The sequence below is a fragment of the Argiope bruennichi genome, chromosome 6 (assembly GCF_947563725.1).
Source record: "Argiope bruennichi chromosome 6, qqArgBrue1.1, whole genome shotgun sequence".
NCBI classification, from domain to species: Eukaryota; Metazoa; Arthropoda; class Arachnida; order Araneae; family Araneidae; genus Argiope; species Argiope bruennichi.
The window spans coordinates 49,180,633-49,199,327 of record NC_079156.1 but is presented as its reverse complement, the minus strand read 5'-3'; the positions used below and the strand labels follow the sequence as shown (position 1 = coordinate 49,199,327).

Sequence of the window (18,695 nt, the reverse complement as noted above, 5' to 3'; positions counted from 1 at the left end):
TTAGAGCTGGGCATTTCACCTACTTTTAAAAGTAACAAATAAACTAAGTAATTAAAAAAAGCTATTATTCTAGGAAATTATTATTATTATATAATTCAAATCAAATGATCTTTTTATTCTTTTGTAAAATGAATATTCTAATATTTGTTATCACTGAATTAAAATAATTAGTAATTTAAAAATCATTTAACTTATTTCTCTGAGTATAGTGCAAGGCTTTTCATTTTCATGACATGAAATTTTATGAAAATTTTTATTGTTTCTTCAATTATTCTGAGTTTTAATAATTAACATACCAATGCTTTTTTGCTGTTTGTGCTATATGTTATAAATAATCTCAGTACTTTGATGAAAGATTTCCAACTTATTATGAATATTAAATAACAATTAAACAACTATAATAAACTATTACCTTTTTAATACATTTGAATTAAGTGATTGGCATTTATGCTATTTAATAGCAAGTTGTGTCTACTATAATAACCTTATCCATCCTTTTTTTTCCTCTCACACTTGAAATACATAATATCAAAATCTACCTTAAAATATCTATGGCAGTACTTATTTGTAAAAAAATTATCTTGATATTAAAAATGGAATTTTTTGCTTGTTTAAAAAAATTTTTAGTTTTATTTTTTTGAAAAATGATTTTTTCTCCTTTTTATTAATGGTTAGTCTTTTTTTTTACATATTTTTATAGATATATTTTATACCATACATTGTTATGTATTGTTAATGTATTTTTATTTAAAGTATTATACATTATTTTTCTTTATTGTTACTTACAAGAATTCTTTCAAAAATACTTAATAATTTTTTATATTGTATGCAGTTCTCTTTATTTTATTTGATTATTTTTGTTTTAAAATATATTGCAATTAAAATTTCTGTGTTTTTTTAAAATATTTTTTTTCCATAATTATGTTAGTAAATAAATCTTTAAGATCTTAATTTTGATATCTTATTTATCAGGCTGCAGAATGCAATACTAAACATAAAATTAAGATATGAAATGGCTATATATTTTCAGCTTATAAAAATTATATATCACCATATTTTTAAGGGAGCAATGAGATTTCCCATAGCATTGCTATAAATTTTATATATTTTATTCTGATTACTGAATTCATGTTATTTTGTTAGATATATTTTCAGAAAATAAAATGATCAAATATTCTTTATTCTGGATTTGATTAATAATGTCAAACATTTTATACACATATTTAAATTTTTAGAATTCAAAATTATGTTTTTGTTTGGTTTAAAATTAATTTATTGTATCTTCTGATATTTAATCAAGTTGTTTTCTTATTATTGTGCTTGTGAGATCCAGTATATTTTATCAAATTGTTTTTCCTTTCTTAAAGAGAGATTTTTCTGATGTAACAAATGAGTTAGAGATGGCAAAAAGAGAACTGAACTTGCTGAAATCTAGATTTTCTGAGATAAATATGCTAAAAAAAGATCAAGGTGTAAGTATTGCCCTGTAGTTGTTAATAGTAAATAGTATTTGTCCAGTGTTATGCAATTATTAATTTTGTTTTATTTTACCTTTACAGGATGGAAATAATGGAAGTCCATTAAAGGAGGTGAAGCAGCTTATTTTATTGCTGCAGAATACACAGGAACAGCTCAAAAATATAAAATCAGCTGCAATCAATACCACTATGGCTGGTGGAGGTGATTCAACTGCAGTAAGTTATGAAAATAATTTTTTTATTATTAAGATATTATTTGGAAATTGACTTTGACTTCAACTTGGGAAGTAATTTTACAATTTACTTAATTTAATTGTACATTTTCTTACCCTATGATATATGCAAATTCAATATTCATCAAATATTTTTATATTATACTGATTTTGAAATATTGTTTTTGCTGCTGTTTTTAATATTTCAAAATTCAATATAAATTTCTTTGTATTCTTGCTCGTTAAGACCAAGATATTACTATTTTATGAAAGTTTGTTAAATTTTTCTTTCTTTAGTTCTTTTCTTTTTTCAGTTCTGTAGCTTTATAGCAGCTTAATTTGTGCATTTTCTCAACACTACTTCAGATTATAAAAATTTAATTGCATATAAAAAAGTGTCAATTTTGAATGTTAATTTTCCACTTCTGAAATTTATTCGATTTAAAATAATTAAATGTTTAGAGCTTTAAATTTTTTTATGTGAAAAATTTTATTATTCAAGATAAATTTCCATAATGCTGTTAACTCCCCCTTTTTTTCCTATAATTTTTCTAGTTTTAATTTTTTTCTATTTGTTACTTCTTTATTGAAATTTTATGACATGATAAAGGATATTTTTACAAAAAAAATTTCATTAACTTGTTATATTAGAAATAGATTATATAGTTATATTTGCTAAATTTTTATTGTATTTAGGATGGAAAGACTGATGGAGCTTATAAAACTCTTTTGAAAGCTGTAGATGAAATCAAAGAACATTTACTAGATTTGAAAAATCGAGTTTTGGATTCTAAAGATGATAATCGAAAATCTGAATTGGTATGATTTTTTTAAAACTTTAACCTGCTCCTTATTTAAAAGAATTATATAATTTTGGTTTACAAAAATTATTTAAAAACCAAGGCAATATTTTCCAAATAGCATATTCAGATTTACAGTCAAATATCACTCAAACATCAGATTGTTTTTCTTACTTTTATATTCATAATTTTTTTTATTTTTATTTTTACTTCTCAAAACAGAGATTTTAAAAGTGTACTTTTAATCTGTATTGGCATATGAATATAAAAGAATTGCTAAATATTTATTTGCTGGCATTAATATTTAGTTTTGTCTTTGTTTAAAATCAAAATACCTGGCATGTAAAGATAATTTATCTAAAAATATTATCATTCAATTCTGTGATATTGAATCATATACTCTTTGATATATTAAGATATTCTATATTAGTTCCCTGGAAAAAAATCTGGAGCTTTCAATAAAGTCCTGATTGACATATCCAAAAACAATTTGGTAATTTTAGAATTTCCCAATATTGTATCATTACCATATAGGATAATTAATCATTTAAGTTTGTAATGTATTGTTTTTAATTTGTATAAACCAGGTGCATTTTAAACAACTTCATCATTCTTCAACTATTCTTTAGAAATTTCACTCTCTCTTTCTAGAAATAAATATTCGTGAAAAAAGAGCAAATGATATTACTTTTAGACACCGACATACAAAATGTGTCACTGAAGATACACACAATTTTAGTATTTCAGTTTGTGAAAACTAACATAGCATTTGTGAATTGTGTTATGCTATATACATGATTCAAAAAATTGTTTAAAATGTTTTAACCATTGAATTGTGAGCTACTAAAGCTACAATTATGAAATTTTGGTATGTAAATATGCTGTGTGAAATAACTGCTCATTAAAAAAATACTTTTTCAAAATTTTATTAGAATTTTAATTAAAAATGAATAAAACTTTTAATATTACCCTCAATGACTTTAGAACACATTATTCCACAAAAGCCGCTAAATTAAAAAAAAATCACTTTAATGTTACCAAGGTCATTATCATTATTTTTTCTTCTGATTTTAATAATTTTTTTACAAAAATGTTTTTATGTATACTAATACATAAACTATATATGCATGTTATGATTATATTAAATACATTGTTTTCTGTGTATGCTATTGCTGTTGTATAATTAAATGTACATCTTTATAATAAAAGACTGATAAATCAAGTCTCAAATATTATTATTCTATTATCATCAAAACTAGAGGTTCAAATCACTGTTAATGCTACAAAATTTTTATAACGCTACATCTACACTTAGACAGCAATGGCTTTGTAGCTAAGCCTTAGTTTCAACATCTTAATTCCACCCTAAAATTTACTTTGCATTTAGACCTTATGAATATCTAAATCCATCTAAATCAAATGTCTGCTTACTGGTTTGGTGTGGAAATTTGAAGGCTATTCCTAATGTAATGTCATCTTTCTTCTCACATTTAAGATATGGAATCAACTCTAAAATAGCTATTGAATAGTAATTGTTGCAAAATAGGAAATTAACATAGCTAGATTAAACTTTCAACATGTTAACAATATTTTTTTTTTTAGATATTTCTTTTTAAGTTATTTTACAAATTTAATTTTTTTAAGTATTTTAAATTTCTTTTAAGGAAATGAAACTAAAAGAGCTTCAAAAACTGTATACCTCTTGTTCGAAAGAAAATCATGCTCTGAAGGATGAGATTGAAGAACTGAAAAATACTCGCTGGAATAATTCATCACAGCAAAATGAAATGTGAGTTTCATTTTAGTATTTTTTTTAATTTATATTTTTCTTTCTAGTCAATGTATATTTTCTAAAATTTAGATGTATTTTAATCTCTTAAATGTGTAATTCTTCACTTTGCAATTAGATGATATCTTTGGTTTGGAAAGATGCTTTCATTTTGATTTAACTTAGAGTTTTTGAAACATTTGAAATGTTTATGAATTTCATGTAATTTATATATTGAATTATAATGTCTTTGATTGACTTAATTTTAACTTATTATTTGAAAAATATGATTATTCAATGTATGAACCATTTATGAGCATACATTTAAGGTGCTAATGTCTTTTATAAAGTTTATAAGTATGACTTGCCATCGTCCTGATATAGAGGTAGCACTTCTTCCCCATGATCAGGGAGTCCCGGTTCGGCATGGTTGTTTTTGTTCTGTGTTCTATCTGTGAAGTGTGTGAATATGCCCCTTGTAAAAAAGGGGTGGGTTGTGCAAGCGAATGTGACGCATGAAGTATCTAAGTCGTACTCTTGACCCTAGTTGCTGCTACTGAAAAAACAAGAGATGCTCACTCAGCTTAAATCACTGACAGATAACTATCAGCAGGCTTATAAAGTGCCATAAATCACAACATAAGCATGAATTGCCCTTCATCAAGACCTTTGTAGGCAGTACATTTGCTTGAAGCCACATTGAAATTACAAATTAAAATAGTATAACATTTTTAAATACACAAATTTTTTTTTTTGTAAAAATTAGATGAAATACTTAATTGCCTTAACTATTCAAAGAAAGTATGAAAATAAAATTTTGTTGTCGAATCTTTTTCTTATATAGTATATGGCATTTTAAGTAGTTCTTTTCTTTAAATTGTGTAATTAATTGTTTCAAATTTAATGTATAGAAATTGCTTTTAAAGTTAGTAGGAATTCTTTTTTCTGGATTTTGAGTTTATGAAATTTAAAATTTCTAAAATTTAAATATATTTTAGTAGTGCATAGCTATTTATTTGATGCAAATTTGTTCTACTTATTTTTTACAGTTCGTATATGCCCGAAAATGACTTCTCTGCCAAAACGATTCAGGTATGAATTTTGTTACATAATTTTAAATTGCAGAAATGCTCTTAAAATATATATTCAGTTTAATTGTTATTTATGCAGTGAATCATATAGAATGCATAACTAATCAATCATGTCTCTATTATTGAAGTTGGAACAAATTTGTATTCTAGAAGTTTCTTTATGCAAAAATACATATTATAAAATTAAAAGCAACAATGCATAGTTAATTTTTTAGAGTTTCAGAAAATTTGAGGATTAAGGTATTAAAGAATCTCATTACAAAATGTTCAGATATGTATGTTATTTATAAATTTGGTTACAATGTTCGAAAAAAACATATGCCTGTTTTAAAAGTTATATATATATATATATATGCCTGTATATAAGCAAAACTTTTATTTATTTTTTAAATCCTTCTATAACTTTTATTTCCCTTTAGGTCTCATGTTCAATATAGGAAATTAATTAACTTTTTCTTTATCATTTTTCTGGTCCTCTATGAATTTCTACTGCAATAGGAATAGCTGAAACAATTTCTTTTCTGATTAATTTTTTTTTTTTCTAAACAAAATTTTTCAAAACACTTTTGGACTGCAGTCAATAAATGGGATCCAGTGGTATGTAAAACTTTTATAATTGTAAATAAAATAATACAAATGTAGAATTTTGATAGTTTTCAGAAATATCAAGCCTATAAGCCTAGTCAAACAACTCCCTAGATTAAAAAAAAAAAACTTAATCCTATATCAGCTATAATCACACTTAAAAAAGTGAAAAGATTTTATATTATCTTTAACTGCAAAACTTCTGATAATGAGTTTGTTCTTATGAAACTTCGATTTCTTTCCCCTCATACTACCTTTATTTAAATTTTTTGGGGGGAGTGAGATGGTACCATTTTGCATTTCTGCATACCATTTATTTTTTCAGGCAATTATTTAGTATCTGTGTCACACCTTTAAATATGTGTATTACTAATTGTAACTTAAATTTATTTCTATTGTTTAACTTATCCAAAATCTAATTTAGATGGAACTAAGATTGAAGAATGAAGAAAATTGGAGACTGAAGCAAAGAGAAAAAGACTTGGAGCATCAACTTGAAGAAGTGAAAAATAAATTACAGAAAAAGGTTAGACTTGAAATCTCATTAATGTGCATTGTTTTTACTTCTTTCTTTTTTGTAGATCCTAAGAAATTTTATTATCGACAAGAAAGAACAAAGTGAAATTATTGTTTTAGTTTAAGTACATAATTAATTGCAATAATAATGCATATAATAAATATTAATCTGCTAACTATTCTTAAATGGTAATCATTAAATTATTGAAAATGATAATTTAAACTTGACATTTTATATGATTTCATTACTTTTTCTCAGGACGCAGAAAATTTCAGGCTGTACAGTCTTGAAGAAGAATTAAAATTGAGAAAAAATGAAATATCCTTATTAGAAAAGAAGAAGGAAGAGGTTTGTATTTGACATTTCTCAATTTTTCTTATACATTTCAGTTTTTATTAAGCATTACATTAATTGCTTTTATCTGTAAAACGGAATAAATAAAGAGCCATGAGGTGAAAGAAAGAGAAAGCAGAAGTAGGCATTAATTTTTCTATTTTCTGAATTTGAAAAATAAATGCTCAAGATGTGAAATTATTATCATTGCATTTTAAAAGACTTAGCTAGAATTTGGATACAATGAAATGCATTGAGAAGTTGAAATGATTATTAAAAGTGATTATAATATCAAAGTTCTTATAAATTAAAAGTTATTGTTGTCTGAAAGAAGGTTTTTGCAAATCATTATTATCTTCAAGTACGTTGAATAGATTATTGTAAACTTTTTTGTTTAAAGTTAATATCCCTCCCCCCCCCCTCCATTTAAAATTGACATTTAAAACACTATTAGACTAAATTTTGTATAAAAATCTTGTCATCACTGCTATATTTAATAGATAATAATCAATTAAAAAACATTCTTTGCTTTTACATTAAAGGATTTATTTTTATTGATTTTTCTTATTATCCATTTTGAAAGGTAGCTAGCTGTATAGGTGTTAAAAATAATGCAGGGTTGTTTTAAACTTTTGTTACATTTGTGATATATGTTCTCTTTAAAATATTTGTTGCTGAATTTTCTATATGATTGAAAAATTCTGATATTTGACTGAATAAATAGTAGAGCTTTTATTTTTATTTATTTTCTTAATAATTACTATTTATTTTATATTTAAAAGATTGCATGTTATAGATTTATATGTTATAGAATTTTAATTCATATATTTAAGTATTAGCAGTTTAAACATAATTGTATAATAAGAGGGCTTTTTTATACTGACATTCAGTTTTGTTATTAATATTTAATAAACTTTCAAGTAAGGTCTATTTTACTTTACAGTGATTTTGTTATTTTTCTCTTTTTTATGTTATGGAAAATTTTAAAGATATTTTTCTTTTGAAGTCAGTTGAAAATAATTATTAAAATTTATGTTTCAATTTTTTTTATTTAGGAATCAGAAAGACTACTAAACAGGATTAAAGAGTTACAGAAGGCTTTAGATGAAACCACTGCTGAATGTGACAGATTGAAGCGTTATGTACAAGATCTAAGAGCTTCGTATCTAAATGTCTTTGGTGGAACTTCTTAATAGATGGGGTTACCCTTGTATATATGCTGTATGATATTTGTAAATATAAATAAACAACACCAATTTTTGTGTGGACGGAATCTTTTATTACATCACAAAAATCTCCAGCTCATGTTTATATCACATAAATATATTTTCCACACTGGCTCAGATGAAATTTATACAAAACTGTAAAAATAGAAAGAAAAAAAAAATAAAGTGTGGTTTTCAGATTATGCTGATTACGATCCTTTTTTAGACCTTCCTTTCGAATAATGTTTATGAAATAGTGATCACAGAGAATCAATTTTGATTAATCCATCAGATTGTACTTGCTGTGTGAAGGTCTTCTTTACACTGGAGTTTAAAAATAATGAGCTGAAAGAGAAAAAGAAAAGATTTATTTTTTCAGTAAAATCTATATTTTATAGAAACGTAAGTTTATAAAACAGATTGTTATTATTTGATTTTTATAATAAAGTTGGAAATTTGTAGAAGAAACTTTATTTTTTTCCTATTAGCTACAAACTTTTTGATTTTCTTTTTTTTTATTGATCTTTATTATAAAATAACTGTCCTCAAAAGATTTTAATTAAAGAGAGAATTACCAGACATCTTTTTGATTTACAAATTTAACTCATGCTTAATAGGAAAACAGGTCATTAAGCTAAAGGCTTATTTAATAGCTTGCTAAATTATTAGATTTAAAAATATAAAATGATCCTTTCCATGCATTAAGGTTAAAGTAATGGTAAGTAATTAAGTCTAATATTTTGAGTTTTAAAATTTTTTTTACTATATTAATAGTTACAAAATTAATCAAGCCATAAAAATGTTTTTTAAAGTGTAATTTTTTTCTCTATAGAAATAGGTAGATGTTCTTCAAAATTATAGCTAGAAAGAGAAAAATACACACCTCTTTAATTTAAGCAGATGCAGCAGCTTCAGCACCAGCTGGGGGAGTGATCTTGATTTCACAGATCTGAAAAAAGTGAAAATAAAATTACATAAGTTCTTTTTATTGAATGATATTAAAAAACTCAACCTTTATTGCCTAACTTTCCACAAGATTTTTTTCCCCTATTTAATTATTAAAAATTTTCTAAGTCAATAAATTTTGGTATTAAATTTCATATTATCATTACTGTAATCAAGATCTATTTATATATTAAATTTGCAGCTTCATCTTATTTAAATGGGAGTAAGTCTATATTTGGAAACAGTTGAAGAAAACTTATCATTAAGAGAAAATAACAAATAAAGAAAACATATCTCGTTTTTTTTTTTCTTTTGAAAGTTTTCATATAATTATGTTTATTTTGTAAGTGATAAATTCACAAAATTTTAATTTAGAGACTATTTAGTCCCATTTTATTTTTGTTTTTTTTTCTGTATCATTTATATTTTGCATTGTATTGTTAATAGGCTAATATATCGACTTTTTTATAAGCTACAAGGAGTATAATTTAATGTATTTTTCATACTTTCTGAATCTGAGCATGCACGATTTCATTCAGTTAAAAATTCTCCTTATTTTCTAAAAGCCTCTTTTATCAACAGAATTAATTATAATCTTAATTTTAGGAGAAAATTACTTTTATTATTTCTTTACTCATGAAATGAAGAAGACATGAAAATTTCTTTGGGATTACGAAAAATATATTTCGATTTTAATAAAAATATATTTAAATAATTTTAAAACTTTAAATTTATTGAAGAGACACTTTTGTTTTGTATTTTTTAAATCTAAAACTTAAACTCTTCCTTTACCTTTGTGATGTGGAAGTCCATGCAAGCTTGGTAGAGTTGAACTTGAGCAATTGGATTGTCTGCGAAGTTGTCTTGCTGCAATTTTTTAAAATTTCATATTAGTTTAAATTTTGTGCATAGGTAGAAAAAAATATGCTTATAAATTTTTTATAGCTGCAGAAAATGATGATTTAAAAACTTACTGCTTCCTTGCTGCATTCATCGTGCTTGGCGAGGATTTGAGCTTCAGGCTGTGTTTAAAAAAATCATATTAGATAAGTTTAATTGAAAATAAAAGTTTATAAAGATTAACATTTGTCAGTGTAGGAAAAGATTGCTAACTTGTTGGAATTTTTAATTACTGAATTGAAATTTTAACTTTTTAAGGTGCAATTGGTGAAAAAATTCTGCTTCATTTTATTAAGAAAATTCAGATTTTCAAATCATTATTAAAAGAATAACTTTAATTAGATTAATTAGCTTTTGTTATATTATAAGAATTTTAATTTAATTCAGTAATTATTCATTAGTAATAGTAACTTACCTTCATTTTCTTGCTTTGGATTTCTTTCTTGGCTCGTTGGTAGTTGTATTTGTTGTCAGCTCCGAACTACAAAATGAAATAATTCAAAATTAAAACAGAAAACAACTGAATAATTCTTAAAACTGTGCCAAATCAAAATCATTCATTTATTGGTATCGTTTCACAGTGAATTCATATGGAATATTTGAATTTTACTGTAAGTTCTTACTTTAAATAATTTTTTAAATTCATTTTATGAGATTTTAAAAAAATATATAAATTTATCTAGATGTTCTAAAAAATGTTTTTATTAAAATGATTTCTGAGAATGTTAAAATCATGTATTCATTTTATTTATTTTTATGAACTTAATAAATTTACTATAATTTTTTGGCTATCCTTTATAATTTGTCAAATTATAAGCGAAAAAAAAATAAGATAACTATTTTTATTTAAACAGTGTTACAGATTAGTTGATGGTATCGTTTACTATAAGGGTATGAAAAGTAAATGTTACTTACCCATCCTTCAGTCTTCAAAGCGCAAGTGGTGATGGTTTCTCTGTGTTTGTCAATTTGTTCCTGTTTAGAAAAAAGAAAAGAAAAAGCATTAATTTAAATACTATTCACGTCAGTAATTTTATAATTTAAAAAACTAAGTTTAAGAGCTTTAGTATAGCTTTTATTCATTTATTAAAACTACAAGTATGCTTAAAAATTTGTTATGTTGTCTCTTATTTCTAGAAAAAAATCTGTTAATGTTTTTTTTGTTTTTTTTAGTAATAATAAAAAGAAAGTATTATAATTTTAAAATAAGTTTATTGGTAATTAAATTAATTCTTTATGTGAAAATGCTATTATATTTCATTTTAAAGTTATATAAGATATGGCCAGATATTTCAAATGAATTTTGTAGTTACTTTTATTTAACGTAAAATATATATAATGAATATAAAACTGGCGAATGAGTAAGTTGCGCGGAACAAAATGGAACAAATTCTTTCTTTCACTTTTTTCATAATCAAAATTGTGCATGAAGTTATATAACAATATCTTGTAATGTATTTGGAATTCTAATCTAAATTTGAGAAATATAGAGTGAGCTTTGATTCTAGGCACACATTTAGACTAGAATTGAAAATAAAATTGGTGCTTGATTGAATCGTAAAATTATTTAAAAATATCCATTACTTTCAATTGCTTAAAGTTATTTTATTGAATATTAACTTTTCTTTATCTGAGCTATAAGAAATCAAACTTTTAAGATTGGCAATAATTATCCAAGACAAAAATTATTTTCTAAATATAATGTAGAAGACTGGAATCTAAAAATATGAATATTATAAATGCTACGCAAATATGCCGAAACTCGACAGTCATTTCATTTAAATTCAAAGTCTGCGATTCTCGACAGGTATATTTTATCTCCATTTCCATAATTCTTAATTATGAAAGGAATGACCTTGGCCTAGTCCTGTCTCTTGTCCTTGCCCTTGGTCGTCTGATATTATAAGGGAGTGAATCTTCAAGACGTGAGAATGATATTCTAAATGTGGGCTTGAATACAAAATTAGATTCTTCGATGTCCTTCAAGCAACGCCGGCAAATGAGAAAAGACCACGTTCCCATCCTACTGTTCTTTTATGAACTTTACTTATTTTTGACCACCTGTATCTTCCATTCTGGCGAGAATGACTAATAGGACTTACATGAATGCGATATTCATCTTCAATCTTTTTTATGACAGCTTACAGAGAGACAAGAATACGAAATGCAATTCTAGATTTAACGAAGATATATGTTTCGATCAGAATTTTGTTTGGGAAGCTAAAAACATTGCAGAGTTTTGTTACAAAGAAGCCATGAATCGAAATTCTAGTCGCTTGAATTTTTCAAATAAAATTATAATTTGAACTATCTTGAAATTAAATTAGTTCTTATTATCTCCCTTATTAATGCTTATAAATGAAATACAAGGGTATTTATAAATGGACATAATGCAAGAAGCTCATAAGAGAGTTATTAATTTTTGGCTTACTTTTCTTACATATTAGGCTTTGCTGAAATTCCTTTTCCTTAATTCCTTAATTTTTGGATTATCTATTATTATAACTGCAAAAAAGTCTCTATAAAGCAAACTGATTATTTATTCATCTTTCATCACATTTGATGGACTAAACTGTAGATTCTGTGTTCAATTTTACTGTCACCAAATATCGTGTCCATCTTTCAAAAAGACCTCAAACAGAATTGATGCCTCAGTTGAATACGGCTTAGTTTCACTTAATGCGTGTTTCGTCTTCTTATTGGTAAAGGTTTTGAAAGTTGAGTGCTCATTTTCAAGATTCGTTTCAACTCAAATTAAAAATGTGATAGTTTGAATTCCATTTGATAGTATCTTTTTCAATTGTAGAAGTTGTGAACTGTTTCCAAGCTATGCAAAAACTCTTATTTTACATTTAACATCTTTAAAAGCGATGCATCCATATAGTATCGATATAAATCATATATGTCAGTTTCTTATCTCAAAAACAGAAATTAGAAATCATCGCATATTAATTCCTTCTCTAGATAACAAACATAATTGCAAAGTTATTCTTTTAACTAATATTAATGGATTAACAAATTAATGATGTATTATAAATTCATGAGAAAATATATGTAAAAAAACCTAGTATTGTATCTGCCCCTTTATACTTACTAAGAGGGAAAAAAAGAAAAAATTTTGATTCGCTGAAAGTTGCTTTTTTTCCCCCTTCAAGTTTTTTTCTTTCCATTTTTAAAGACCATGGACATTTTGCTATTGCACTTTCCTTTTGACACTTTTCAATTTCTGTCATTCGGTGTCATTTCATTAATTTGCATTAATCATTATCTGTCCCCAACCTTCAGATTTATCGGTCATTTAATGAGTAATGGATCGGAGCTTGAATGCTTACTGACCGGAATAATGTTATTCAAAAGACTTGCGTCAGTTGCCCACATAGCTTTTGTTTTTCACAGCAGCGAAACGGCTGACCTATTTGCATGTAAGAGTAACTTTCGGTGGCAACAGTTGTAGACTTTTACCCTTTTTTTTTTCACATAAAACTGCTTGCAACTCTAGTTCTTTTAAATTTTTAATAGTTGGTCTTTCACACATGTTATTTTTCGATTCTTTCTTCCGTGGCGTGCAATAGGACATTTAATTTCATTTGCATTACACTTAATGGCGGTTTTCTTGTGAAAGCAAAAAAAGTAAAATTTTAGTTAACTCCTTGATTTTGTGAAGTAAATTTCTCATCGGGCTGATATTTTTATTTCTTCATGCATTAAATCGTTCGGAGAAATTTACTGTAGTTTAAATTATCTTATATAATGGCTGAAAATACGCTTAATATTAAATTATGTGATTAATATTAAATGTCATTGTGGCTTGTTGATTGGTCTACGAGATATTACCGTCTAGTCAATTCGAATAATGAAAATTTTTAATAATATTTAAGGCTTCGAGCCTGGAATGGATCGATATTTGTGACATAATATTTTAATTTTTACAAGCAGAACTTTAACCAAGCTGATTTAGGAAAAGCAGAGAAAAATATGTTTTAAAGAAATCATATTATTCAAAGAAGAATTGAGAATTTTTTGTTGACTTTTTTGGGAGTATCTGATACATTTTATTTTAAATGCGATGCAAAGTAATTATCGCTTTCACATTTACCTGAGTAAGGCTTGCACCTTCAGCTGGAGGTGGGTTTTTCTCCAAACATTGCTGGATTACTTCGCCCTTTGACCTCTAAAAAGAAAAATATGAAAAAAAGAATTTAGATATAAAGCTTTTAAATGTAAGTTTTTCTTTTAATAATTCGACTTCCCTATAAGCAAATTTGTACGAAATATATGAATTATATTATTAGAAAATTTAAGTGAATTAATATAAACCTAATGTAAACCTTCAGTTATAACTATATTAGTTACTGGAAGATCTCTAGTATAAAATTGTATTGCTACTTCCATTAAAGAGAAAATTATTCAGAAATCGTTTGCATAGTTAGTTTAAACTTTTTTGTTCTCAACACAGCCTTATAAACTTTGAGAATTAATTGATATCTTAAACATTTCATTACAATTCTCGAAACATTTAAAATTTATTTTCACTAGCACTTTTTAATTTCAAAAACATTTCTTTGAACACAATCCTTTTTATAAAAATTTCTTTTAATACATTAGATTCTTTTTTATCTCTCAAGTTTAGAAATGAATATTTTTTTTTTCTTCTTGATATTTTTATTCTTTTAAACTCTGCTTTTTTTATGAAAGACTGAATGCTATAAATGAAAGTATTATAAATATCTCTTTAATGACATTCTTTCGTAAAACGTAAGAATTGAAAGTTCCTTCTAATATTTGATAGTTAAGATTAACTACTTTTTTAAAAATTAAGTTCTTTTTATTCTAATTTTTTATTAAAATGATCGATGTAAAGTTTAAACCAAAAAGTGTAAAGTTTATTAAGATGTTTAATATTCTGTTCTGAAACAGATGGTAAAGAACATTATTTAGTCATTCCACTAGAGAATAATAATTGTAAAATGAGCTTCTAGGAAAGCAGGAACATTAGTATTCAGAGATTGGCTTACCTGTTCTTCAGGCGTAGGCTCCAGTTCTGGGCATTTTCCCCAGTTGACTTCCTGCAACGTAAGTGAAGTTAATTAATATTAATCTTCCACCTCATATTTCAAACTGATCCAGATAAGAAAGAATCATAAAAAGAAAATTATTGTAAAATAATCAGAACTTTTTAAAAAGTATGCAATTATCTCTCAAAATTTCTAGAATTTTCTATCTGTCAACTTTATTAACTGTATGCATTAAATTATGACTGAATTAATTTGTAAGTGAAATTAATTTTGAAAAAATGAATAGCTTCTTTTTTTTTTCTAGCTACTATTAAAGTTTTATCTGCTAAAACTTTCTTCTAAATGTCACCAAATGTAAAAATTATAAATAACTTAGCAAAGAATATGCTTGTAAAGTTTTGACAATTCTAGTTTCATAATTATAATTATTATTTGGAATCTTAGCAATTATAATAGTAACGGAATAACATCGTTATATTATAATACTACTCGAAATCACCGATGTTTATCTGAGTAAAAAAAAAATCGTATTCTATTTTATTGAAGCCACTTCTAAAGTTAAAAGAAGAGATAAATTCTCAAATGAAAATTTCTTTCTATTTTTTAAGTACCATTAAATAAAAATTAATTTGATTGATTTCGCAAAATTATATTTTTATGAATTATTTGTGGAAATTTCATTCAGTTTTAAAATTGATACAAGAATTTGATAAATTAAATTTTGTGCTATATTGAATTTTATTATCTTTAAATTAATAAAACTTACATTTTAATAAGGCTTATAATAATTTCGAATAATACGTTATGTAAAGACTGTTATGTTTGAATTTTAAAGACCTTTCATTTGAATTTATTGAAATCTAAGATTAAAACAACATAAAATCAGAACGCAGTATCTTATAGTAAACCGTATGAATCACTCTGATAATGGTTAGTTTCCAGGTGCGAATTTATGCAATTGAAGAATTTGGAACGAACAAATTAAAATTTTGCATAATTAAAACAAGCCATAGAGAAGTGTCATAAACCTGAAAATCTCGTCTAACCTTGTTTTGAGTTTTGGCCTATGTTCTTCCAAAAAAATAAATTTTGGATGACTGAATTTGCTGACACATGCAACCTAAATGGGACTGGTTTCTTGTTTTAACCCTTCCCCCTACGCACTTTCTATTCATTGCATTAAAAAATGTTTATCAAAAAGGGGGGGAATAAAAAAAAGCAAGGTTCTGTCATATTAAACGTTTGTCTATCTTTTGCAAACTAGTTTGGCAACGGATTATGAAGGTCGCCTTCTTATGTGGAGAGTAACGGTTAATCAACCGAAAACTGAAATTACTTTTGATTAACGGAATTTTTCATTTTCACAGCTGAGTGAGTTTTCATTGAGAATTTCAGTTCCGTTTTTTTTTTTTTCTTCTGTTAATTCTTTTTATTTTATATTTCTAGTGATATTTTTATTAAACGATTAAAAACGTCTCCCAGATTAGATTTGGAACAAATAAATATAAGATAAGATCAAGAAATATATAAAAAAAAATGGGAAAATCGTCAGTGAGTTAATTTAAGATTGTTCTATAAACAGAAAAAAAAATTTCAAACGATCTACAATCAATAAGAATATCTAATATTTATTAGTATTACAATTTATGAAAATGTAATCCAGATACTATTCTTACTGTTATTTTTGATTATTATTATGAAGAAACGGAAGTTTCTTTAATTTTGAGATTTTAGGAATTTATTATAAACTGCCATTTTTCTCAATAGAATATTTTAATTATCGCATATATAAATTTTTATCTTCCTACAAAATTTACCCCAGTTTTTTTAAACCATTTAAGTATGCCATTGCTTTTAATATTCCAAATATTATTAATCTAATATTTTTTTTTTAAATCTGAAACTTCGATTTCCTTTTATTTAATTAAATCGTCTGCTCGCAGCTGCGGATTCATTTTTCATTCAGGTGGCTTCACTGCCGACTTCCTTACGCGGATGGTGATTTTTCCTCGAGATTTGAACTTTCTTCCGCATCAGCTGCTGAAAGAAGAAAACAGAAAAGACAAATCTCGTTCATCTGTTAACTGGGTTACTCAGTCAACGAATGGGAAGCAGCAGATTTCTTAACAAATTTCGAGGAAAATGCTGCATTGTAAAATATTTTGTCTTTTGGAGAAAAGAAAGAAGAAAAGTTCTACAGATTCAGTTCGTTTAATTTATTTGACGTTAAATGTTTGATTAAAATGCTTAATGTAATTTTATTTATACGTTGCCAGGTAATTAAACTGTATGCTTTCTTATTCGGTGTTTTTAAAATAATTCGGAGATGAATTTTTTTCTCAAATATACTGATTAGGAATGTACAACAATACAGTAAACGATTCAATAAAAGATAGGATGGTGTAGATTAAATGCCATTAGCAATACATCTGCATTATAAAAATTCTATATATACAACAAAAAAGAATAGTTCTTAACTTTTATATCGATTTAATTCATATTTCACAAATGTAAAAAAATATTGTACACCTTAAAATTAGAAATAGGTAGAATTCATAAGTTTAACATAGCAATAAATTAACATGTTTCAGCTCCCATGTTATAAGCTCATTGAATTCTAAATTTATTTTTGTATTATGGCAAGTTTTCTCTTTTACGTTTAAACTTTTAAGTAGATAAAATTATATCTGCAAAGACCGCAAAAGATTAAAATAAATAAATAAATGATAAAACTTACAGTAATAAATGATAACTAGTATTCCAAATAGATTACTCAAATAAATTTGTTTTAATTTTTGAGTGCTCTTATCTATTTTATATTTGCTTTCAGTTACAAATATATTTCCAGACATAATTCATTATTATGAAATGATTTAAACAATTAATATTAATAAAAAAGTAAATAGATTTCAAATCACAAATTTCAAATAAATGTATAAATTTTTGGTATTAAAGTAAAGATTGATGTAAAATATAAATTGTATTGAAAAAAAAATGCTGCGATCAGAAAGGGATCCAAATGTTTAATTTTATGCGAGTAGTAAATTTTAAAAGAAAAATAAAATGCGTATAAAAATGTTATGAATATTTTTTTCCTTCAATAAAATAATTTATGGTAGAATATTTATCAATTATTACCAAATCTTCCATATTTTGAATGAAATAAGAAAGTTTCTATATGAAATCCCGCCTTTGTGGGAAAACAAACTTTAAGAAATTAACATTACGCTATCAATTTTAGTTCATTTTTCAGAGGAAGATAAATTTTCGGGGATATTTAAAAAAGTCACTTTTAATAATTTAGTTATTAATTTTTAAAATCATATTTTAAAAAATTAAAACATTTCCAAATTAAATTTTGTTTTTTAAAAATACTTTAATTAATTTAATTTTTATAATTTTTTATTTTTTGTGATTGTAGTTTTGAATTGTAACTTCCTTCAATTAAAAATAATATTTCCTTCAATTATTCTAAACTGCAAGATTTATCTTAATTTTTAAACTTTGAAGCATCTCTGTATACTTCTTTCGAATTATTCCAAACGCAATAATAGTCCAATTATATCTCCAAGAATATTTGGCATTAAATTTTAAACTCTTTATAACGTCTACCTAATTCGACTTATTAGAAGGAATCTGTTTTTTTACTAAACTTCACTTTATAATCCATTAGAAGCAAGATACTCACTGGGACTTCTTGTGCAAGAGCAGTTGCTACGAAGCAAAGAACTACCAAAGCAAAGCACCTCATGACTGTTGTAGTAGCTTAGACGAGAAAAAGCTGCTAAACCCAATAGGACTGAAGAGGTCAGGTTTGAGTACCGAAACACAAACTGCGATCCGCTT

General features: G+C 25.3%; 2 protein-coding genes across 5 annotated transcripts in view; one reads left to right on the top strand and one right to left on the bottom strand.

Moving 5' to 3' along the window:
- Positions 1-8,050, top strand: part of LOC129972213 (outer dense fiber protein 2-like) — a 26,596-nt gene extending 18,546 nt beyond the window's left edge. For all 4 annotated transcript variants that reach the window (XM_056086249.1, XM_056086251.1, XM_056086250.1 and 1 more), the window contains exons 12-19: positions 1,368-1,472; positions 1,560-1,694; positions 2,387-2,509; positions 4,155-4,279; positions 5,308-5,350; positions 6,359-6,460; positions 6,710-6,799; positions 7,840-8,050. In XM_056086249.1, the coding sequence (XP_055942224.1) occupies positions 1,368-1,472; positions 1,560-1,694; positions 2,387-2,509; positions 4,155-4,279; positions 5,308-5,350; positions 6,359-6,460; positions 6,710-6,799; positions 7,840-7,977 (861 nt within the window). In that variant the 3' untranslated portion in view covers positions 7,978-8,050. The remainder of the gene's footprint in view (positions 1-1,367; positions 1,473-1,559; positions 1,695-2,386; positions 2,510-4,154; positions 4,280-5,307; positions 5,351-6,358; positions 6,461-6,709; positions 6,800-7,839) is intronic.
- Positions 8,041-18,695, bottom strand: LOC129972215 (uncharacterized). Its single transcript, XM_056086253.1, has 9 exons — positions 18,538-18,695; positions 14,850-14,900; positions 13,931-14,005; positions 10,750-10,809; positions 10,250-10,315; positions 9,909-9,956; positions 9,727-9,801; positions 8,873-8,938; positions 8,041-8,334 (listed from the first exon to the last, which is right to left on the bottom strand). Exons 1-8 carry the CDS (start codon positions 18,598-18,600, stop codon positions 8,882-8,884), a joined length of 495 nt encoding a protein of 164 aa, XP_055942228.1. The 5' UTR covers positions 18,601-18,695; the 3' UTR covers positions 8,041-8,334; positions 8,873-8,881.

Coding starts and splice junctions, on each gene's coding strand:
- LOC129972215 (XM_056086253.1), bottom strand. CDS start 18,600: ATGAGGTGCTTTGCTTTGGTAGTTCTTTGCTTCGTAGCAACTGCTCTT. Junction 10,810..13,930: donor AAGGTGCAAGCCTTACTCAG/GTAAATGTGAAA, acceptor TTTTCTAAACAG/GAACAAATTGACAAACACAG. Junction 9,802..9,908: donor ATGAATGCAGCAAGGAAGCA/GTAAGTTTTTAA, acceptor AAAAAATTGCAG/CAAGACAACTTCGCAGACAA.